Genomic DNA, 23,820 nt, shown 5'->3' on the forward strand with positions numbered 1-23,820 from the left:
GAAACCTCCCAAAATAGAGTTGCTCGGCCAATATTCTCTTACATAGTGCTTCGTACAAAGTAGTAAACCATGGAGCATGGAGCACGCAACACACGGCCCTTGTGGGAAAAGATCTTCGCCTCAACATGTCCCTTAACAGAGATCATCACTCGTGTGTCAAAAGGAGATCTTCATTGTCAGATGAACTGAACAAATCAGACCAAAGGGACAGGGCCAATCAGAGCATCGTTTGTCCCTGTAAGCCTGTACCGAGTGGGAAATTTGTTACGAGGTGATATTCTTCTGACCTTGGCCCTGGAGCGATGCTCTTTTGCTCTTGATTGACCCACAATCCGGTCAAGGTCAGTTTCTTTTCTTTTACCCTCCCCTTTCTCGGAGACTGGGTCCCAAAACGGCAGTGGTCACACTCACCTTGGCACAAAGGACGGGCTTGACCGGGTTGCGATCATTTGAGTGATGTTTTCCTCGCCCACGTTCCGGTGCCAATTGGTAGGCTACCCGCCCGGCTTTTTGATCGGGTTTCTTTTTCCCCTGTTCGGGACGAATATTCACCTCTCTTTCTGCGCGTACAGGTGCGCACAAGTCCAACAAAGACGAGGAAATTCATCGTGCTCACCTTCTTTTCCCTGGAATCCCCCCCCCCCCATGCGCTCCGTAAATCATGAATTCATCACAAGGGAGTTTGGTGCCAGCCGTGTGTCCCCCGCATGTCTGCCGTAGGCCCATGATCCCTGACGCCATTCAGTCCATTTGCGTCTACTCCGTAGGCTGGCCTTTCATCTGAGTCGGTACCTTGCAGAATGCCACATAAGGTTTGTGTAAACTCTAGAGAACGACAAATCTCAAAATTCCGAACATCCAATCGCTCGGCTTTGATACAGCCATCGCGTTGGTCCATCCGTCTTTATCCAGCCTTGCCAACACATTACTGCTGTCACGGGGCAACGCCACAATGAGTGAGGTTGTCGCAAGGCTTCCACTGGAAGCCAATGTTGGCGCATGTAGCCCCATTGCCGACACATTGTAGCTGTCACTGAAATGTCGGTGGACAATTACTTGTTGCACGCATGCGGCTTTTCATGAGTTGTAACACGGCCCGCCTTGATGGTTCCTCAAGGGGTTCTCGTCGCCGCCCTCGCATACTAAACCACTTTCAGCGGGCCACTGCTCTACATCCCACGTATGCTGGAAGATGACCGCTGAAACCATGGTTGCGTAAAATCACGCCACTGAGACTGAAACACGGCGAGATTGAATATGAACAGATGTAGACTTCAACGTAAGTAGACTTAAACGTGAAATTAGGATCAGGTGTACAATGAATTAAACACGGATCATTATAAAACATCAAGCAATTGTTGCAAACAAAAACTCCTCACCATATGTTATTTGGATATAAACCTAAACACAAGCTAGGGGCAAACATACCCTCATTCTCTTCGCTCATCAAGGTAGATAGATAACAAACGTGCTAAAAGGGTTCAAAATGACCAAACCAATAAGTAACAAGAAGCCACGTAAAAGAGGTATCTCATGAATTGAAAAATGTAGAAGGGAAGGCGTGAGCAATACAAGACATAGCAAAAATAAAACAGTTCCTCCAACATGTACCGCTTGATCGTCTCGGACGGGGGAATAAAAACAAGACAAACATTGCTCAACACTGTCGTAGCCCCCAAATATACCATGACAAGATATCTTCAGGGGGCGGGGGCGAGAAATACTCAGAAAATGCCGGAAGAAACGCTGAACAAAGCAGTACAACGTCTGGCCTCAGCATGGCGACAACGCCCATCAGAACCAAGGCCAAGACGAACATAGCTCCTAGGCCGGAAACAACCGCACGCGCCTAGAAGCAGTTGAGGCTGCCCTTCTTCTTGTTCTTCTTTGAGATGGCATTCATGCGCTCCTCGAGTCTTGCGTTAGCAAGCTCAGCATCCCGCCTCTTGCGGCGCTCCTCTTCAACCTGGTGCAGACTCCAACGGTTGTCGGGCTGCGGCTTCTCCTTGAGCTCCTTCATTTCTGTCTCGAGCTCGTTGCAGCGGCGTCGCCAGGCATCGCAGTCGGCCTTGACCTTCTTGGACTGGTCCTCGAGGTCGGTCAAAGCCTCTTCCAGCGTAGCAGTCAGCTGCTTTTCAGCCGTCAAATGCTTCTCAATGGTCCGGATCCTAGCCTCTTGATCCTGTTGAATCTGCATTGAAATGGCGAGATCTTTGCTTGGTGGCCTTGCGCCCGTCGGTGTAGCGGGAATGCCGGGAACATTAGGTGGTGAGCTGCTGGTAGTTCCTGGCAGCGGTGGCAGGGGGATAGCAGGCGGTGGCGAAGGCAAAGAGGCCACGGAGCCGCTCTTGCGCAAACCAGATGTGATTGAGTTTGACCGCTGGACGTCATTCGGAATGACTCCGTCGAATTTGGCCTGGTTTTTAAGCAAATGTTAGAATTGGGGCTCAAGGCCAGGAAGGGGTAGTGTAACAGGGACATCTTACCTGGAGTGCTGCGTACTCCTCCTTGATCGTGTCAAGCTCGCTTTGCACCTTGATCCTGGCAGCATTGGCCTCCTCAACCCGTGACTGTTGCTCCGTCTGCAAGGTCGAGAAACGGTTCGTGGCCATCTGGGCCTGGTCAAAGTTGGACTGAAGCTGATCCTCGAGCTCCTCCACCAAGCGCGAGTTCTTTTTGCTCTTAGCATCAAGCTCGCCCATGCGTTTCCGCACAGCCGAGAGCTGTTCGTGCACAGTAGGATAGGGGCTCGCGAGCGGCTCGCCAGGGGTGGTGAGCAGGTCTGCGAGCGTTGACTTGACAGCCTCAAGCTCACGCATAATAGTATCGTTGATATTCGTGAGCTCCTGGTTTGTCTTCTCAAGATTGGCAGTCTTTTGCTGCTCGAGAGAAAGCGCTTTCTGATCGGCGATAAGATCCTCAATGCGATCTGTGATCTTCTCCACACTCACGTCGAGACCAAGTGCGAACGCCACCTGAGTTGCGACCTTCATCAGATCCTCGCGGGCTTCCGTGAGTTCACCCTCGAGGACCTTGACGTTCTCGGAATGCTCCGTCGTCAGTCTCTCAATGGCCTCGTCTTGCTCTTGCTTGGAAGTAGCCTTGACATTCTCGAGTTCCTTGATGTGGTTTTCTTGGATAGCGGCGAGCTCCTCCTGGTATTGCTTGACAGACTGCTCATGCTCCTCAATCTGAGCCTCAAGCTTTGAGACAAGCTGCTGATGGAGGTCCAACTCAGCCGTTGCAAGCTCTCGTGATTGAGAAGCCTGCTCGAGCAACTCCCTCGTAGCAGCGTGGCCTTGCTCCAATTCAGCCACCTTTGCTGAGTTGCTGCTGATGATGGACTTGTACTCATCAATCTCGTTCTGCAGGGCGGTGACGAGGTTTTGCTGCTTGAGCTCTGCCTCCTTCTCCTTGGCGGGGTCAGGCGCCGGGATTGCGGCCAGCTGGGCCTCCAGGTCCTCGATAGTCTTCCTCATCTCCTGCTCTGTTGTTTGCATGGACTCCAGAGTCTTCCTGTGTTTCTCCTCCCACTCTGCCAGATTGGCCTGGAGTTCTGCAACCTTGCCTTCGTGAGAAGAAGCCGTATCGGCCAGCTCCGTTGTGTCTGACGTGTGCTTGGTCTTGGCAGCTTCCACCTCGGCACGTAACGAGTTGAGTTGAGATTGCAGCTCAATCTCCCGGGCCGAATGAGCCTCCTGCATCTCTTTCCTCTCCTTCTCGTTCTTCTCCAGCTGGTCCCTCAGAGTCGAGATGACTGAGATGTCCATAGGGGAGCTCTTCAAACTAGACCTCTCGCGAGTCAGGCCGGAAATGATGGTCATCTTAGTCTCCATCTCTTTCTTTGCCGCCGTGACATCGGCCTCGAGCTGCTGTATCCTCTCAGATCGGGTGTGAAGCTCGTGCATGGCAGCCTCGAGGTTGATGGTGAAGTTCTGCATCACGTCAGGATTCTCCTCAAAGTTCTCCGTAGCAATGTTACGCAGAGAGGCGAACGACCGGTGGGCGCGGTCAACCATCATGACGTTCTGATTTGACTTGCGGCGAATCAGAGGTGAGCTTGTCCGAGGCGACGATGGGTCGGCAGCTTCGGCCTGGACCTTGGCCACTTCGGTCCGGAGCTCCTCGACAATATCGAGAGCGTCGCTGTGCTGCTTTTCTAACTGAGAGTACTTTTCAGTGAGCCTTGCCTCTGCTGCTGCCTTCTCGGCGGCCAGAGCTTGGAGGCGCTCGAGCTCAGCTCTGAGGTTCGCGTCTGATGGTGAGCGCGAGTGTTGAGCATCGGATTGATCAGCACGAGTGGCGGGAACGTCATCTGGAGTAGGGACGGACGGATCAGGAAATTTGATGCTTTCGGACGGGGCGTCCGTGGGCTTTTGTACAAGCGTCTCAGCGTCTGATCCGTCAGCAACAGAGGTCGGGGTCTGCATCGCCGAGGAAAGCTCGGACGAGAGCGAGCGTGACCAGTGCTTTCCATCCTTGGTCATGCTGGACCGTGCGTCGGAGAGATAGGACGAAGGCCGTGTGTGCTGCGAAGTCACAGATATCATCGAGTCCCGGGGCTGAGGGTGCCGTGCCTCGTCCACAGCATCCTGCAACTCTGCCATGGCCCTCAAAGCCTCTTCATACTTGGCTTGCAACATCTCATAATCGTTCACGGTTGCTTCATGCTCCACACGCAGATCAACAAGCTCTCGTGAAACAGTATCAAGCTTATCGGCCATAAACTTTGTCTGTGCAGGACTGGAAGGGACGTTCTCCTTATCCAGGGGCGATGCGGCCAGGCCATTTGACTTGGCTGACTGGCCGCCAGCAGCGGTGGCTTCCTCGTGAGCGGCCCGCTCCCGGTCATCCTCTTGTATAGTGCCTATCTTGTGATCCGATGGATCCTCTTCGTCCTCCGGGATTGCATCCTCCTTCTGGTGGCTGTGGCGGCTCACGTGGCTATGACTGCGGGAGTGGTTTGATAAGGAACGGCTAGTAGACCGACGGCTAGCGCCACCATTCGCGATCTCTGCTTCCGGCTCAACTTCCTGCTTCACATGGTCCAATTCGTACAAAAGAGAGTCAAGCTTCCCGAGGCTGCGTTGGCGTTCGATAACCTGCTCGAGACGGTCAATCTCACGCTGCATCAGCTCCGCATCTTGGTCGGCCTCGGCAAGTCGCTCCTCTAAGGTTGTAATGTACTCTTCCGCGGTGGTTTCAGCCTCGCGAACGCGGGCGATCTCCTTGCGGAGTTCTATCACAATGGCCGCGTTCTTCTCCTCGCCAGAGGTGTGGCCATCGAGTTTGGATTCCAACTCGTGCAAGTAGCTCTCTGTGCTGTTCTCGCGGTCCATCATTTTCTGAAGTCGCAGCTGCAGCTGGTTGCTAATAGTTTCCACATAAGCGCACTTCGTCTCCTTCTCCAGGAGGCTTGTCTCGGTACTGGATAATGTTGCACGGGTGCTGGCGAGTGACTGCTCGAGGGACTGTATCGTCTTTTCGTATTCAAGCACGACCTGCTCAACAGCCTGTGCGAAACTGTTGGACCGGTTGAGACGCGCCGTGGCACTGTCACCCAGGCTCTCTTCCAGTGCCTGTTGATCCTGTTCGCTTTCGCGAGCCTTGGCCATCTCAGCAATTAGTTTTGCATGCCGCTGGCTCAGACTGCTATAATTTTCCTGGAAATCCAGAAGCTGGTTCTGCAGCTCGACCTCACGCTCTCCCGGCCGCTCGGACCTCTCGCCAGTGGCAAGAACGCGTCTGTCCACATCGCTACGCTCCGAGCTCCGAATCTGGTCACGCAGAAATGCCACTTCGGCTTTAAGGCGGTCTATTATGGCTTGTTTGTCACCCTCCTCCACCTGTTGGATCCGCGGCTTGCTCTGGATCGCTCGAGCCCTTTGTGCGTATTGGACGGTATTTAGTGTTTCGCTCAGATGAAATTCTGCAGGCGTGACACAAGCAATCATGTACGTGATCGCGTTTCCTCCGAGGGAGTCCTGGAGCAGCCTCGTCAGACGAGAGTCACGGTATGAAACGTGAGCTCCAGCCTGTCGTGATGACAACTGAGATATAACTTTGCCCAGGGCAGCAAGTCCAGCGTTGATAGAGATTCCCTCCTTGGCTCGCTCACCCTGTGCGCCCGTGTTTTTGAGTCTTTCGCTTCCGGCCAAATCAACAAAGTGCAGTTTGCTGTCAGTGGTCACAAAAGCCTCGTTGCCGGACTCCACCGGCATCGACATTCGCTTCTCAGCAGCAGGTGTCATCTTCTTATTCCTTTGCACAAGATTCAACGAGAACACTGCGTGCGACCGTGAGGACCGTGCATTTATGGCCGTCGCATCTGTTTGCCTGAGGGCGGATCCAACACTGAGCGCATTCATCAGGTCTTCGACTGAGTTGATTTCCACCTGTCGAAGTCCCGTGAGAATAATGTTTCCCTTTACATCTTCGCGGATTGTGACAGCACTCCTTTCGTGTGTAGGTATGTTTTCTGGCAGTAAGAGGTCTCGTAATTGTTCGTTGTAGATCTCGACATAGGTAGCCTTGAGCGACCAATTCTTCTCACCATTCCGCGACGGAATCGGTGCTGCATTGTACCTCGAAGGGGCGCGAAGTTGTGACATAGAGCCTCGGTTCGGATTGCTACCAGCTTTATTGGGGACAGTACCATCAAGTTTCTCGAACAACGCAGTTGCGGCGCGAGGAATGACGCCTAGATACCACAGCGTTAGCAAGACCTAGAAAACACAAGCTGAACCTGCAAGCAATGGTAAAATCGAGTGTCTGCCCTGCGTCTGCAAGACCCCAACCTAGAGCTCGCGGGCTACTACTCTCCTGGCGGTTGCAGTAGCTCCATGCACGAGAAATGACCGGCCTGCCAGCTGAATATTCACGGGGAAAAAGCCGAAGGACCAGACTGGACGACGTACCTGTCATTTCAAAATCGTCCTGATCGGTGGGAACCGCCGTTCCCATGGTGTACGACTTGCCAGCACCTGACTGACCGTAAGCCAAGAGAGACACATTGTAGCCTTGAACGAAGGCGTTGACACAGTCCGACAAATAGTCCCATATTCCCTCCTGGTTGACTTCTGGGCCGAAAACGCGATCAAAGACGAAAAGCTTTCTCCCTTGTGGTGCGTCGATGGTAAGGCTCGTGTTTGATGTGACCTGGACCATAGACCGCTGGAATCTTTGCGGGATCAAGTCGAAGCCTGGATCGGTCGGTCGTAATGGCGGTCGAATCCTAACAGCTGTATGCACGACCTGACCGTCAGCATTTGCGCATTCTCCGTTACGGGTGAACATATTATTCTCGAGTATCCCAATGCAACAGCCTTGTCGCTGATATAACTGTGTAATCTCAACCAAACACAAAATTTCGACTGCCAAACTCACCAACTCTGACAGATGTCCTCGCTTCATCGTCGGAAGCCCGACTGCCGCCACCAAATTTGCTGCTAGTGCTGAGGCGGCTATTGCTTCTCGGAGCAGATCGCACCATCGCGCTGAGTGGTCGTTGATACGATGTCGGTCCTGGCGGCGAGTTTGGAGGTGAACTGGCCGCGCCCGGCGTGCCGGGCGAGAAAGGGGACTCCATGTGTCCCTTTTATTGTCCCGGTTTGCCGGCGAAAATATGAACGGCGCTGCTTTGGTTCGCTTGTAATCTAAGGCCCAGGGGCAATTACTGTGCTACCACTATAGCCGGGGGCCAGTGGGCGGCGTCGAGGCGGTTGAATAGCGCCGAGGATTTTCAGAGTCTAAGTCGTAAAGAAGGTTTAAGCGTTCCATCAGCGAAAACAAAGACTTGAAAATGATAAAAAATTGCCAGGAGACCTGGAGGTAAAGAATAATGTATCCTACCTCCTAAAGCCGGCGGTCGCATGTGGTGCTGGACGGGCAGTCAGGAACACGAAAAACATGGAGTGCAGACCCCAGGTTAATTGGTAGCCCAAACCCTAGGCAGTCCCGGGTTCTCCGCTCTCGAGTCCTGTGCGCGAAGCCGTTAGCCTTGGGGATGTGATCCTCTTTCTTGTGTGGTCTCAGTGCGCGCACGAGGAACAAATCAGAAGAAGAAAAAGAAAAGCGTTGGCGCGGGTGGACGCGGCGGGTTGAGGCAGCACAGCACAAAGTAGACAAGGCAGTGTAACCGGTAGCGTGGAGCGGGAGCAATGCTGGCGTGCGTGCGTGCGGTCCTGCATCAGTAAACACACCACACCACACATTAAAAAACGGACCCGACCATGCAACGGCACAGGCACAGGCACAGCGGAGCACAGCGCAATTGGGCGGGTACAGACCACTCAGAGGTCACCCACTTCAAATGCGACAACCCGTGCCTGTAATTCATTTAATAAAGATGACAGGGGTAGCAGAGGCACTGGCAAATTAAAGTTCAGAATCAAAAAGGCTTTCGTCTCCAGTTGTTGGTCTTCTCGTTTGGGACAAGCCTCCTCGACTACGCGGCGATCAATGCTTGGGCCCCAAAGGACCTCGCCCCACCCACGACCAGGGCTGGAGGATCGTTGCTCTGGACTCCTGGAGGATGTTATCTCAGAAAAAAAAGACGAGAACAAAAAGCCACAGATGCACTGTATGTAGCAAATCACTACGGCAAGAAAATATTCAGTCGCTAGAAATTCTCCTGCCACATTGGGTTCCTTTCCGTTATAGCAATAGATAAATACAAATAGACTCTTTCATCACAAAAAGAAGTAAGAAGGCCGTGGAGTAGAATCAAGCCCGCATGTTCCTTCCTACCTGGGCAAAGTAAACAAATAAGGCAGATATCACAGCAAATGCCTGCCACGGATTTGGTACTCCACAGAGTGAGGTCCCCGTTTTGCCCTTCACTTTTCCGCTATCCCATGTCCAATCCCTCCCTCCAACTTGTATCGTACTTAGCCTTGCCTCACCAAAAACGATTAAGGATTATTCCCCCAAAGCCCCCTTGCGCCCTTTCAGCTATTGACAGCGGTTGAAATGGGTATGTGCTCCCCGCCTGTCAGTGAGCGTTCACCTTTCAATCACGACGTTTGACTCTTGTCACTGTCAGCCATCGAGGTTGTGGATGAATGGAGACAATGGGCGTGTCCACCTAACCTTGTTTGGGACGTTGATGCGGCAGCCTGCATGTATGACAGTTGCGTGGGGTCCGACGCTGGCGTGTGGCTTTTGGCGTTTGGCCTGACGCTGATATCAACTCATTACATCCCTAAATGATTCAATTCCCGCATGGAGCACGTAGATCGCTCGAAGCAGTGGTAACATACCTTCGTGAATACTTGACCACAGAAAGTCTAACGAGAAAAAACGGTGGGTAATTACTCCTGGAGCTTACTATGCACACCTATTAGTTACTACGAATTACGCATCTGAATACCTAAAGTAGGTACCTAAGGTACCTTAGGTAGGTATACATGCATGCAGGTAGTTGGTAGGTACCTATACAAACAGCTGTGGGCAGCAAGTCCCATCCCTCGAGTTTTACTGTTCAAAAAGCCAAGAAATACAGTTTTACGCGTCAAGATGTCTACCGTCCATCCTACTGTACATACGAAGTACTGCTACCATCAACGGCACTTGCATACGATTTTCCGCAAATGACAGCCAGACCCTTCAATCTCTTTCTCTTTTGCAAATGCGCGATACCATTTGGGGTCATTTTGCTCAGGGGTTTACATGGTGCCGCCCCTCTCCTAATCAAAGATTTGATGGAGCAAAGAGAGAACTGCGCCCCACCCTGGCACGCCGCTAAAGAGATATCCACCGTACGATGGGATGCCATGGATGCTTGCTCGACCACGCGGAACGCTTTCCCAAGGATGGCTGCACGCACAGCGCAACGTTTGATCGAAGGCGACTATTCTTTTGGACCTTTTTTTTCTTCCTTTGCTACGCACAACCATTCCTGTTTCTACTGTAGTATTCGCGCGCACTCTATGTTTTATCACCAGCGAGTAAACAATCAGCCCACGTCTCCAGTTGATTGCTCCACGATTCTAGACCGAGGTAAGGTGGGCGGCATCAGTTGGTAGCGAACTAGAAAAGCGCCGCTAACCGGGCGTAGCATCCGGTTTTTTTTTTTTTTTTTTTACTATCCTTTCTCTCTCTCTCTCTCTCTCTCTCTCTCTCTCTCTCTCTCTCTCTCTCTCTCTCTCTCTCTCTCTCTCTCTCTCCCCTCTTCCCAGCGCTCCAATCTTGAACTTTTTCTGGGTAGATCAGAGTCAGGAAAGGGCCTGTCCGAGTTGAGGGGCCCAGGTGTCAACTTTGAATACCGTATGTCGTTTGTGGTGTCATACGCCATTTCCATTATTTTTGGAGCCTTTTCATAGTGCTCCTTGACCCCCTTTTTTTTCCTTTTCTTTTTCTTCTTTTTGTCTTACATGCACCCTTTCCTTTCCCGTCAACTTGTTTTGATTGCGATGATCGACTTCGTTCATACTCCTAGAACCTAGTTTATCAGTAGACAGGTACGCTTTTTTAAGAAGAAAAAATCTTTTCCTCCCTCTCTTGTCTCTCATCCTTTGCTCCACCTTCTTCGCTTGCAAAGGGCCGGTAAACCGCTAGGAGTCAAGTTGGCACGTTCTCAAAGGCTGGGGAGAGCCCCAGCTCGTCCACTTGCGAAATAGGATCATCCGTAAATCAGAAGAACAAATGTGCGCTTTGACTCCCGGTTTATCTAGCCGTGCGGTCTGTGTGCCAGTTTGCCCCAACTTCCCAAGCCCACCTCAATACCCTTGCTCCCTTTTCTTTTTCTTTTTTCTTTCACGAAGCTGCGGAGTACTCCGTCTCTTTTTAGTGTGTTACCTTACTTGAATTGGAATAGATAGGATGTTTGCACATCCTGTTTGCCAATCGCTACCAGTGAAAGGCAACCAAGTCGCTCGTGATATACTGCTCTGCGCCAGGATATGGTGACGAAGATTATGGTGATGTTGGCTTACGTAGAATTCCTGGTTGAGCTGGTATTAATTACCAAGCAAGCACTTCGATAGGGAGCATACCGTACCACGGGTACCTCAGTAGCACGTACATACCAAAAGTTACCTACCTAGGTATTTACATGGGTGTTGTGGGTATGGTATACGGTGGCAGTACTTCCCGGAGTCATCCTCGCCACACTCCATCGAATCGCATCCTCCTCTGATTGTTTGTCCAAAAACGCATAATCGTGCATATGAGATGTTTGCCACTAGGAATCAAAGCAGGGAAATACTAACTTCCACTGGTTACGGGTGTTCTTCCGTGGTTAGAAGATGGGATGGAAAGAAGTAAAAGACATCTTTCTTTTTTTTTTCTTGCAAAGCTAGACTACAACTAGACTAGATAGATGCGGCGGCGGCGGCAGCATCAAAAATAACTAGCCGGCACGGAGCACAAGAATCCGGACCGGCATCCCCACGGCCCCAGTCTTCACCCACCATACTGTACGGATACAGCAATGTTTCATACAAATGCCGAGGGATATTGTTTTAAGAGCAGAGGGTCTAACAACCAAGATCTCTCTTGTGCACCACGGATTTTGAAGGAATTCTTCCCGGGCCAAAGCAATGTGGCTGAGGGCTGGCATTTCAGCGCATGATGAAACGGTAAACAGTATCGTCTGACGCAGCTAGATTGTGTTCCGAACCGCTGGTTACAATTAACAAATACAGATGGATTCGATTATTGTTCATGCTATTGAGGTCGGGCATATACGGAGTATAATCTGGTTGCTGTTGTAACTGTTGTAACAGGGGTAAAAGGGGCGCCGAATTTCATTCAACAAAGTTGGTTGGATTGGGGACAATCAGAGAAGAAAAGCGCTGCTCGGGACAACAAACATTCTGGGCTGTAACCAAGGATTGTGGCGTGAGCACTAACTGTGCCTTGTACGTCAAATGGCCAGCCTTGTAAGTACAGGGGATAGGGGGATGCGTCTCAACCGTCTGATATCTAATTTGTAGCATATTCTCCGTACCGAGGTATGTAGGCATATACCAGATGGTCGAATGTAGGCACTATAGGTCGCAGGAATATGCCGGTATTCCTATACTGGTACCTATGGAGCATGTATGATTGCGCTGACTGAGATGGACAGTCTCTGTTAGTATTCTAACCATAGATAGCCTGAGTTTGACCACTAAGACAGACGCATGCATTTGCAATTGGCAAGGCTTCCCGTAGCGACCATAGGTCGAATTACTAGCGTAAAAAATCTACTTCACTCATGCACGCTAGGTACCTAGGTAGGTACCTGGGTAGGTAGGTATTATGTCCTGTACGACGGTCACAGGCCTAAGTTCCAACACCCTAGCACAGTATAAAAAGTCTTTTCTAGGTAGGTAGGTAGGTAGGTACCTTAGCTATATAGCACTACCTACTATGTATATCTACTTCGTATATCTGGGTTAGAACCGAACTTTACAGTCTAATTTACTAGAGGTACTGTACAAAATACTACTTGAAGGTTTCGAAAATTACGAAGTCTCTATTATGCATTATCACACTTCTAGCATGGTAAAACTTGGCCCGACTTTTTCTCTTGTTTCTAAATTCCGTAGAAACTGTGCCAGCCTATTGAAATTTACCCATGTAACATCCAGACACGTACGGAGTACAGAGAAGTACGGATACTCCAGCCACATTCGCATCCCGCTTTCGTCCCACTGACTCGAACATGAGTACTGTACCCACTTCGTACATGACGTTGAATGACTGCTGACATCAATGATTGATTGCCAGCTAGCCCAGTGCTACTGCACAAGAAGGCAGTTCCAGTGGCTAATAAACTCCTTACTATATAGGGCTAGGCTCTTCGCACGATGTCGCCTCTCAGCCCACACACTACCTAATTCCCATCAGTCAGGGTCGTCTGGCAGGTCGGCAGGTCGGCAGGTCACCTCGTACCGTTTGTTGGTATTCGTTGTCACGGCCAGGCATACATTGGAGAACCTCAGTGTATTAGGCGCTATCGACGAAAATTCTAAACTGAAGAGAAGAGAGAAATTACAATCAACGACGCGCTCAAGAGACGCGCTTAAATCCGGAGTAAGTGGACCCTTGTCCGATCCCTGGCTCAGCGTGGCTGGTAGAGCCGAGTCGTGATTCTGAGGGTAGGTCTGGGGGCCTGATCCTCACATTACCCCCCTTTAAGGCCTGATCGACGTAGGCGGTCAGAGTCTTGAGTCTGTTACGTGTGTCTCCTCGGGGCCTTCCGCCGCTCTCGTGTCTCTTTCGCATCGTGTTCGGCAACATTGTCCTCGGGTCCGTCTTCCGCAAAAATATCCTCTGCTGCGCTCCTGATCCACTGTTGCAAATTTACCGGAGGTCCTGCTGCGTCCGGGTACTCCCTGTGAAAGGTATCCAGCAGTACTGGTGAATTTTTCAAGTCGCGGGCCTCATACCATGTCTCATCAGGGTCGAGTCCGACCCACGATACCTGATATTGCAACGTCTTCTTTCGTCCGAATAGTCGCGAGGCCAACACTTGCTCCACCTCCCACTCCGGTTCTCCGTTAATCTCGACCGGTGGTTCCGGCTTTTGATACTGCTGAGGTAATGGATCCGTTGCTGCTTTGCGCAGTCGGCTGGCGTGGAACAGCTTACTACCTTTATACCAGGCAGGGGTGTCGAGAATGAAGCTGTGACCCTTTTCCCCGAGAATCGTCCATGGTCCTGCATTTTGCGAGTCCAACTTGGTCGTAGGAGCTTCGGTGGAAAAACCCTTTTTGCTAACGTAAACCGCATCTCCCACCGTAAAGTCGACCGGTCGCCGTTTCTTGTTAGCCTGCCTCTGTTGCTCTATCTGCGCTCCGAGTCCATTGTTGCGGGCCAGCTCCTGAGCTTGCCGAGCTTGGCGGACCATTTCCAGCGCCTTTTGTTGCTGACCGGTCTCCAGGTCTTCTTCGGGTAAAGGTAGAGAGAGCGGGTCTCTAGGGCGAGCTCCTGTTTCTGCTTCGATCGGTGCCATGCCGATAGAGGCGTGAACGGACGAATTGTGGCCGAAGTCGAAGGCGGGAATATGCCGTCGCCAATTCGTTTGGTATTTGTCTACATAGAAGCGCATTTTCTGATCCAATTCAGCGTTGGTAATTTCGACGCTGCCCTGACTTTGAGGGTGGCGGGCGCTTCCATGTTTATACTTTGTTCCTGTCAACTCGTTTAAAGTGTTCAGGAACTCGGATATAAACGGTCCGGCGTTGTCGGAAAGCCATAAGTCGGGGACGCCTTTCCAACGGTACACAGTCTGATAATACCGCATGGCCAAGGTCTCCGCGGTGTCTGTCTTTTTTCCCGGTAGGGTGGCCAAAAGTTTGGTCAATCGGCAGATGAAGACCCAGACGTAATTATAGCCTTCTTTATCCTTGGGCATATCTTTGCCGTCTACCATTACGTGCTGCCAACACCGTCTAGGGATCTCCAGTGGGTGCAACAGCCCAGGCGTCTTATCATGTCGTACCTTGTTGCGTTGACATTCGCGACAATTCTTAATGTAGCGTTTGACGTCTCGATTTCGGTCGGGCCACCAATAGTCCTTTTTCAGGCGGCTGAGGGTTTTATTCTGGCCTCCATGGCCGAAGATCTTGGGCTCATGAGCTTCGCGGATGAGAGCCGTTCTTAAGAAGATCTTGCCATCCTGGGTAGTCTCGGGTACCGTTAACAGACTGTCATGGCGACCTAGGTTCTGTTTTAGGTTCTCTTCCAGGATAAGGGCCACTAGGTCAGCTCCTTGAGGTGCGGAGGGTTCCAAGTTGTTAATTGTTGGAGGGGGCTCGCCGGGTTGGAAGTTAATCTTTTCCGGAGGGATTAATGCCATGGTGCGGTCTAGCACAGCTCGGGCCTTGACCGTAGGGTTGTCGACGGTTTTGCGCGAAAGGGCATCGGCTGCCACATTATCCTTGCCGGGACGGTATTTAAAGGTGATGTCGAAGTTGGCCAAGTAGTCAGCCCATCGTATCTGGCGAGCGGACAAAAGTTTTTTGGTCGACCAATAAATCAAGGCCTGGTGATCGGTAAAAACACAGAACTTGGTACCCAATAGGGCTGGTTCGAAGTCCTTTAGCGTATTAATCACAGCTAATAGCTCCTGGTCCTGAATCGGATAGTTTTGTTCAGCAGGGGACATGGTTTTGGACGAATAGCCGATTGGCTTCCAGCTGCCATCGTCCTGTTGCTGCCACACGACCCCGGCGGTGGCCCTGCCACTGGCGTCGGTGTCCATCCTGACAGGCATACCGGGTTTGAAGAAACTCATTACGGGGGCGGTGACCACCAGTTGTTTCAGCGCTTCAAAAGCGGCCTTCTGCTCGGGGCCTTTTTCGAACGGGACTCCCTTTTTCAATAATCGGGTCAGAGGTTCTGCTTGTTCGCTGGCGTGATGGCAGAACGTCCGAACGAAATTACATAGGCCTAGGAAGGATTGTACTGCGGAAACGGAGGTGACGTCGTCCCATTGCCAGCTGGTGATGGCTTCGACCTTTTTGGGGTCGATGCGGATACCTTTACCGATTTCTAGAAGTAAACCCAGGTACTCGATTTCGAAAACGCCGAAACTTGACTTTTTGATATCGCCTTGGAGTCCGGCTTTGTGCAGCCTGTAAATAACCTCCTCGGTTTGCTCAAAATGGACTTGCTCTGATTTATCCTCGGTGTAAATCAACACGTCGTCTGCGTAGGCGCTCGCGAAAGCGTCCAGCAGTTCATTAAGCTGAGCGTTAATAAAAGCTTGGAACCAGGCGGGTCCGACCTTCAGTCCAAAGGGTAAGACCTTCCACTGAAACGTCCCTTGTCGCGTTTTGAACGCCGTTAAGTACCGTGAGTTCGGATCCATTAGCAATCTGTTAAAAGCTCGGATAATGTCGATCTTGGTCATCCTCCGGGCTTTTCCACATTTGCTCAACGTCCCGGCCACGTCGGGGGCAAATACTTGTCGTCCTTTGATGAATTTGTTTACCCATCGGTAATCCACACAAAAACGTTGCTCCTTCGATTGCGGTTTAGGAACGAATAGAGTCGAAGCTGCGGTCTCCTCCATTGTCCGTTCAATGAAATCGATCCTCAGAAGTTCGTCGATGGTTTCTTTTTCCAACTCCATCATCGCGAAAGGGGTCGAATAGCGGGCTGGCCTCCCCTCCAAAGGTTTCTCGAGTTCCAAAACCACGTCGAAGCCGGGTCGGCTAGGCGGGAGAATCGTCGACGCCTTTTTGGAAAAGAAACCTTCAAGGTGGGCAAGTGCTTTGGGTAACTTGGCTCGTACTTGCGCGATGTGCTCCGGGTCTTCGCCTGCAGGAAATGGAATGGGATGTCCATCGTGAGTCTTGTTCCATTGCAGGGCTAATACCGCATTAAGGCTGGTTGTAGGCGTATCGTTTACTGGTACCAGCGGTATAGGCTCCGTGGGTAACGGGGATCGCTTCCATCGATCTTGACGTGGGTCGTTAAGAAGGGCACAAATATTTGCTGGCAGGGCTTTGTTGGAAACGGTCTTTGGGATAGTCGGAAAGGCGCTAATTTCTGTGATCTGAGCCTGGTTTCCGTGTTGGCGTTTAGGGCCTTGAAGTATCTTGCGGACCTGGATGCGACGGTCTTCTTGTTCCATCTTGCGGTCCCGGCGGACTGCGTCAGTTTGGGCCTCGAGGTCCAGAGGCGGATTTGAACGTTGTACGACGATTGCCGGTGAGTATTGGGCTATGGCGGGCAGGTCGTTGGGCCAAACGAAGCTGCGGGTAGCTGGGAATAAGCCTACTCGATGCTTCGTCCACCATTCTTGTCCGATAAACACATCGTGTGCCGTTTCGAGGAGGATGAATTTCTGCCGTGGGAATTGTCGTCCGTCGATTTGCAAGGTGAGCCGAAGGTATTCGGTGGCTCTTGCGGTGACCTTCCTGTTAAAATCTCCAAAGTCCAAAGGTTTGGGGAGCTTTTTAATGGGTAGCTCTAAACGTTGGGCGACCTTTTTCGCGAGGCTCGGTCGGATGGATAAATACACATCTGCTCCGGTGTCACAGAGAGCTTGGGCGTTAAGACCACGACCTTTGTCTTGCAATCGAATGGGAGCAAGAAAGGTGTTTAATTTAGGTGATCTATCGATTTTAGCTATCTGAGGCACGCAGACTGCCGAGGAGACTTCCGGCAGCCTTAGCAGTTTTCCGAATCCGACGAAGATAAGCTGTGGCCGGATTGTTCACAAGCCTCTCGATCGCCTTCGTGTTGAAGGGCGAGAACGGCGGCGATGTGAGCGGCCTTTTGGGGGCAATTGCGTGCCAGGTGCCCGGCTTCTTTGCAAAGGAAGCATCTACCCTCAGTGACCAATTTGGCGTTTTCTCTGCTGGGCGACTTCGGGGCGTCAATGGTCTGTGTGCGGGTTTGGTTCTTGGCTTCCTGGCTGTGCCGGCGATTCTCGCGTCGACGTTGTTTGCGTTCGGCGCTGGCTGAACGCTCACGGCGCTCTTCCCTCTTTTTGCGGTTCTCGCGGAGCTCCTCCCAAGCGCGTTGTTGGGCCAGCGCCGAGTTCGCAACTTCTCCGGCAAAGGTCTCGTACGAGATATTTGGGTCTTTGGATAGGCTGAGAAGCTGGGGGTTCAGGTTGGCAGGAATGTGCTCATAGAGAACCAACTTGCGTTCCGTTTTGGCAATGTTGGCTTTATCGGCTAGGCTGTTAACCTTGCCAATAAACTGGTGGATGTCTGTTGACTTGTCCGACAGACTAAACTTCAGGTGACGAAGCTCCTCACGGGCTTTGGAGGTTTGATTATCATCGTGGTAAACAGCGGCTAGGGTCGCGACCATTTCGGCTGCGCTGCTGAAAGGCATAATGGTGGATTCATAACGGCCTTGGATAAGGTCGTTGGCAAGCCCTTCAGTCAGGGAATTGATCACTGCCATGCGGCTTCTTTCTGTTTTGTAAGTTTCGTCGTCCTCTACAAATTTATCTGCGATTTTAGTGATCCATTTATCAAAACGATCCTTATTACCATCAAACATGCCGGGGTCGATGCCGGCTTTACGTGCCGTCCTATCGTAGGCAGGGTTTTTAGCATTTTGGTTACTTCCGTAAGGCTTAAATGCTGTCCGGGCAGCGATACCATGGGGCTTAAACTCAGCCCCTCCAAAGGCGCTGTTCAAAGGCGTAATACCGCGGGTTTGACGGGTGGCATTGTTACTCCGGGTGGCGAGCTGGTCTTTAAGTTGGGCAATGGTGGCCAAAAGATCTTGCAGCTGTGATTGAGTGATTGTAGCCTGGCCGGCAGTGTTTTCGCTTTCGTCTGCCATTTCGCTTCTCATTTGGACGACAGGCGAGGGCGCTCTGCTTGGAAATTTCGGAATTTCGTTCCTGCCGTCTAACGTTTTGGCAGAAGGTTGGTGGGGAGGGTTTCGCGCCTCTCCTGGGTGCTCAGAAACTGACTCGTACTCGTACGATCCGTCAACTTCGATGCTGTCGACTGGCTGATCTTGCTCTGTGTCGGATTGGGGCTCAACGGGCTCTTCAGGCTCTGTGTTGGCGCTGGTAGGAGCGGGCTCTACTGGCTCTGGGCTCACTGGGGCAACTGTAATCTCTCCGTTTTGATCCGAGTCTTCGGTGTTGGGAGTAGCAGTGCCGGAAGCCAAATTATCTGGCTTTGCTGAGTTTGCGTTTGTCACGCGTTGGGATTGGCGAATCGGTGGGCCGTAATTTTTACGCGGCGACATTGATTTCGCGAATGGTGTCTTCTGTGGCCTAGTTTACCGTCGTGCACAGCCGACGTGGTGAACGATTGAATAAAGGGATTGAACGATATATTTTAATTGCTTCACCAGCAAATTATAGTGAGTTTAGAATTATGTCACGGCCAGGCATACATTGGAGAACCTCAGTGTATTAGGCGCTATCGACGAAAATTCTAAACTGAAGAGAAGAGAGAAATTACAATCAACGACGCGCTCAAGAGACGCGCTTAAATCCGGAGTAAGTGGACCCTTGTCCGATCCCTGGCTCAGCGTGGCTGGTAGAGCCGAGTCGTGATTCTGAGGGTAGGTCTGGGGGCCTGATCCTCACATATACGAAAAACGTCCATTACGATTTTATTGTTATTTATTATTTTTATTTATATAATAAAAGGTATAATACCACGGATTCGGCGCTATTGTACGGATATATCGCCCACGTTAAATATAATAGCAAAATCCGGATGCGGAACGCAATGCACCGTTACGGTTATTTAATATTATTTTCTTTTTATTTTGTAAATAAATATACGCATTTAGGATACGGCGTTAAAACGTTGTATAATAAGGTTATATAACAATTAAACCGCAATGCAATATTGGGGTTTAATTGGGGGGTGTATTGCATTAAATAATTAGTAAAATTTTGGTATTATATAACGATAGGAATTTAATTAGCGCTAGGAATACCATAAAAGCGTTATTATGCTCGTTAGGCTAAATAGCACCACCTATAACAATATATGGCTCTCCTACCCAATCAATCTGCCTGCACGTGAACGTTGGTGTGCGTCATATACCTACACCAGACGCCCTCTTTTTTGTTTGTCGCCTTGCGTAGTACGCTTTGACGCTTGTAATCAATCAGCGTGCCATGTCATTACAAAATGCAAACAACCCATCGTGTGCTTCTTCTCTTTTTGTTTATCCCACATATCCCTTGGCCTGTGCATGGTAAAAATTCGCTTTGACCACGGGCTCACCAGAACTTTGACCCGTTGATCTGCACTGAAGAAAGCGTTGACAATTTTTGACCGCTTAAAAAAAAATCATCTCCGCACAGCAAGCATACTTAGAGTTACATGCCTTTACCGTTCATCCCATTTCGTTCCATCATTTGCGCGGGGTACGGATGTCGTTCCGCTCATCTCTCAAGTCGAAAAAGTGAACCCCTTCGATCCCCCAAACACCCTCTGATTATCATTGAGATGGCAGGCGGGGTAGGGCAGTAAGGCAGGTTAAATGATTTCAATACAGGCGCATGTTTACGTGGTAGGGATATTGTGGTGGAGGGGATGATTGGGTTGGTCCTCTCTATACTCGCAAAAAGAACCGTTTTGGTCCTTTACTCGCTCTGACCAGGTGATGAGCATTTGTGGTAGCACATGCCAAGTAATAAATCACAATTCATCACCATCCAGGGTAGCATCCCTTCCAATTAGGCCATATACAAAAGCTCACTGGCCAGTTGTTTGTACACTTTTCATGAGACGATACTCTCGAAGTTTGAACTCTTTATAGCCTTCACCCCCCCCCCCCCCCCACCTTCATCCTGTTTGAGGGCGACAACTATGAAGATGGTCGATTCGAAGTTTAATACATTACGGTAGTGGCATGCATCCTATGGTACGAAGGGTGGTATTGAGCATCTTATCAAGTGATCGACCCTCTTGGTTCAAACAACAAGATATAGACATGAGACGAATGTACCTAAGCAGCACTTTGAACTAGGGGAAAGGAATAAAGCCACTCAATGTTCTTCAGGGGTTGAGCTTGCAAATTCAAGGCCGAATCACTGGCCAGAACTTCTGCCGTCACGGTTATCGACACAAAAGGTCAAAGCACTGCAACGAGCTAGAAAAAGCAGAGTGACGGGCTGAGGCAATGTGGCAACTAACGCCACCTGGGCTCTTCCTGTGATACTCCCGTAGTCTATGTTCCGACCATAACTATGGCCCCTCAAGCCCGTATCCTTGATGCAGGCGCGTGGCCAAGTCTTCTAGTCAATTCTGGAGCTTCCAAGCAGAAGGTTCGGCAATGGTTTACAGATCTGCAACGAAAGGAAGCTCGGTAGCGAAATCCCCCGTAACCATGTCGGAATGTGCACATGTAACCTCTGGTTTCCCCCGTGTCTTAGCATTGAAGAAAGAAAACAGGAGAAATTGCAGTTATGGAGGGTGCCTAATTAACTACTGCTGAGTTTTGCAGCGAACAGTACTGGAGGGGAAAAAAAGAAGGAACTGACGATGGTCACCTGACCATCGTCGGACTAAGTCACGCGACCAACGCGCTCAAGTCGTGACACTCCGTCGCGCCACGTCCCAATCCCAGACTCTTTTCAAAGGTACCTAGGTAGGTAGCTGGGGGGGTTAGACTCAAGATGACAACCTTGTCGTAACACAAGCATCTTGAATAACTTATTTCCTTCATTTTGGTCAATTGCTCTCTTTGCGCTTCGCTGTTGGTTTTGGGGCTTTGCGCACTCGCTCGCCGAGGCAAACAAATTGCATACCAACCCTACCTCAATCAATGCTTCATCTTCAGCAAAGCTGCTACCTATCACACTCTGATAGGACACCATTATGCCTGCAGAGGTAATAGACTTGCTGTCGAGCTCGGAACCATCATCATCACCCAAGGCCTTGAAAAATCAAGCACAAAACAAATGTGATCAATCAACACTGGCCAGCCGGTTGACCGGTTCAGAGTCTCACCCCGCACAGCCCTCCTCTGACCCATCATTATCGATTGTGGCAACGAAGCGCTCCAGTGATGTACTGAAGAGAAGTCAAGAACTCTTAATCTACTCGGATGACTTTGACACCACGATCGATCTGTCATACGATGCCGGAACCGAAGACCACTCTGTCAAGAGAGTACGTGTCGCCGGCAGCAGTGAAGTTCTTGCGAGGTCGTCAACCTCTGTCACGGTTACTACAGGAACAGGAGCCAATCAGGAACACACGTCACGGCAGAAAAGGGCAACTGCACTTGATCCCATTGAGTTCACAAGCTCTCCCGATCCAGTCCCTGTTCGAAATAAGGGCAAAGGCCGCGCCACTGTTCAGCCGGACGTCGACGATCCGTTCGTCAGTTCTCCGCAGGTAGTCTACAGGAAGGAGAATATCAAACCCTCAGGAGCCCATTCTAAAGAGAGTGCAGCACCACATCCCTCAAGTTTCGAGGATCCGTTCGCAAGTAGCAGCCCGCTCCAGTCCTTGAAATACCCACCAGCTAGAGCAGCCCCAAAGCAACCGACAGCATGGGATCCTATATCTAGCTCCATGCCCGAAGTCTCCCTCGGGCATAGAGAAAGCCTTCTTAGCTCACCGGTACCCCTTCCGGCTACCCGTAAGCTAGACAAGGCACAATCTGAAGTGATCAGTCTCTTGGACTCGGACGGCGATAGTTTCGCCTCCCTGAGGTCTGATGATTCCTTGCCCGATGTAACAGACATTGCGGCCAAGGTGAAAGCAGGCCTTGATGCCAGGTATCCTTCTTTGAGCAAAGATGGTCGCGCACTTGTGAGACAAACTTCAAAATCGCCACCGCCCCGGAAAAGACCTGCTGCAGCCAGGTCAAAGTCAGGCCGTAACACGGCTGCGAACTCTGTCACTGTTGGCCGCGGGGCTACTGCAGCTGAAAAGACACTCGAAAAGCAAGAAAAAGCCGCTGCACGCAAGGCAGAGTCGGAGCGGAAGAGGTTAGAGGTGGAGCAGGCAAGAATAGGAAAGAAACTCGAGAAGGAGCGCGCAAAGGCGCTCGCAGAGGTCAACAAGATCCGGACGGATAAGAAACAATCCACGCCCGAGATGATCGTTGATCTTCCCAGTGGCTTGAACCCTAGGATTAAACTACAGGTAGAGACCCTGCTTAAGGATCTCCAGGTCAATACCTTAACTTGCAGCAGCCCCGTCGGTAACGTCGTCCGGTGGCGCAGGAAGGTTACGGCTGTGTATAACGATGAGGCGGAGCGGTGGGAACCTGTTCCCCTGCGTCTAGAAAAGGAAGAGCATGTCATGGTGCTGATGCCTGCCGCCGAGTTCGTGGAGCTCGCGCGAGGTGATGCCGGTGGCCAGGCCCCTGACCCAGATGAAGATGTCGATAATGAGTACATAGCAACCCCAACTCTTGAAGATCATGTCGGCCGAATGCAGACTCACTTTCCAGGCTCGAAGCTTATATACCTGGTTGAGGGCATGACGAAGTGGATGAGGAGCAACCGCACGATTCAAAACCGACAGTTCGCTGCTGGCGTCCGCAGTCTTGCAGCCCAGGCCCCTGCACAGTCTGCCTCGGCCGAAGGCTCCCAGGGATCGCAACGGCGGAGGAAACCGGCTAAACAAAAGAAGACCTCAGTATACGTGGAGGAGGGCATTATAGAGGATGCATTGATGCGGCTTCCAGTCATACATGGCGCCCTCATTCATCACGTTGACACTGAGCTGGAGACTGCCCAGGTATTTCTTTTACTGGAACCCTTTCGCTATATACCCTAGCCGTCTCAGCAGAGTCCAAACTGACACCATTGCTTACATTTCCAGTGGATATCCGTTTTCACGCAGCACATATCGACGATCCCGTACCGTCGCAGCCGGGACGCGACCAATGACCGTGCGGCCTTTTGCATGGACACCGGCCAAGTGCGCACGGGTGACGACGCGGGGGATGCTTATGTGCGAATGCTGCAGCAGATGACGCGCGTGACGCCCGCCATCGCGTACGGTATCGCTGCTGAATATCCCACCGTTTCTCAGCTCGTTGGTGGCTTCGAATCTCGAGGGCCGCTAATGCTCGAGGGGTGCCGCAAGAGTACCAACAAGGACGGCGCCTTTTCTGATCGGACTATCGGGCAGGCCCTCAGTCGGAGGCTATTCAAGGTCTTTACTGGGAGGGATGAGGCAAGTACGGATGTGTGATGGGAGGTGAAGTTTGGGCATGGATGCCGCTCTACTTTTATGATGATGCAATCTTTTTTGATGCCTTATGCGATGTGATTATGTCAGTCTTGGGAGAAAATGAATGAATGTATAAATGCGCTTCGTGCCTATGGGACATGGTGATTTCTGGGCTTGTAGGCATGCCCGAACCTTGGCGAGCTTGTCATTAACCAATGAACATCCCGAAACGAACTGATGTTTGCGA

At 51.1% G+C, this 23,820-nt stretch overlaps 2 protein-coding genes across 2 annotated transcripts; one reads left to right on the forward strand and one right to left on the reverse strand.

Annotated features, from left to right (window-relative positions):
* Positions 1-1,293: 1,293 nt before the first annotated feature.
* MGG_02425 (uncharacterized protein) lies at positions 1,294-8,156 on the reverse strand. Its single transcript, XM_003709166.1, has 4 exons — positions 7,387-8,156; positions 6,918-7,241; positions 2,487-6,700; positions 1,294-2,416 (listed from the first exon to the last, which is right to left on the reverse strand). The coding sequence occupies exons 1-4, from the start codon at positions 7,586-7,588 to the stop codon at positions 1,850-1,852; spliced, it is 5,307 nt and encodes a 1,768-aa protein (XP_003709214.1). The 5' UTR covers positions 7,589-8,156; the 3' UTR covers positions 1,294-1,849.
* Positions 8,157-21,028: 12,872 nt separating this feature from the next.
* Positions 21,029-23,714, forward strand: MGG_02428 (uncharacterized protein). Its single transcript, XM_003709167.1, has 2 exons — positions 21,029-23,135; positions 23,220-23,714. Exons 1-2 carry the CDS (start codon positions 21,258-21,260, stop codon positions 23,592-23,594), a joined length of 2,253 nt encoding a protein of 750 aa, XP_003709215.1. The 5' UTR covers positions 21,029-21,257; the 3' UTR covers positions 23,595-23,714.
* The last annotated feature ends 106 nt before the right edge of the window (positions 23,715-23,820 follow it).

This window comes from Pyricularia oryzae, chromosome 1 (assembly GCF_000002495.2).
Source record: "Pyricularia oryzae 70-15 chromosome 1, whole genome shotgun sequence".
Taxonomy (NCBI): Eukaryota; Fungi; Ascomycota; class Sordariomycetes; order Magnaporthales; family Pyriculariaceae; genus Pyricularia; species Pyricularia oryzae.

What these genes read in the sequence shown, in the direction of transcription:
- MGG_02428 (XM_003709167.1), top strand. Translation starts at nt 21,258, where the DNA reads ATGCCTGCAGAGGTAATAGACTTGCTGTCGAGCTCGGAACCATCATCA. An exon ending in CTGAGCTGGAGACTGCCCAG is followed by an intron (nt 23,136 to 23,219) that starts GTATTTCTTTTA and finishes TTACATTTCCAG; the next exon opens with TGGATATCCGTTTTCACGCA.
- MGG_02425 (XM_003709166.1), bottom strand. Translation starts at nt 7,588, where the DNA reads ATGGAGTCCCCTTTCTCGCCCGGCACGCCGGGCGCGGCCAGTTCACCT. An exon ending in GGACGATTTTGAAATGACAG is followed by an intron (nt 6,701 to 6,917) that starts GTACGTCGTCCA and finishes TGTGGTATCTAG; the next exon opens with GCGTCATTCCTCGCGCCGCA. An exon ending in AGGAGTACGCAGCACTCCAG is followed by an intron (nt 2,417 to 2,486) that starts GTAAGATGTCCC and finishes CTTAAAAACCAG; the next exon opens with GCCAAATTCGACGGAGTCAT.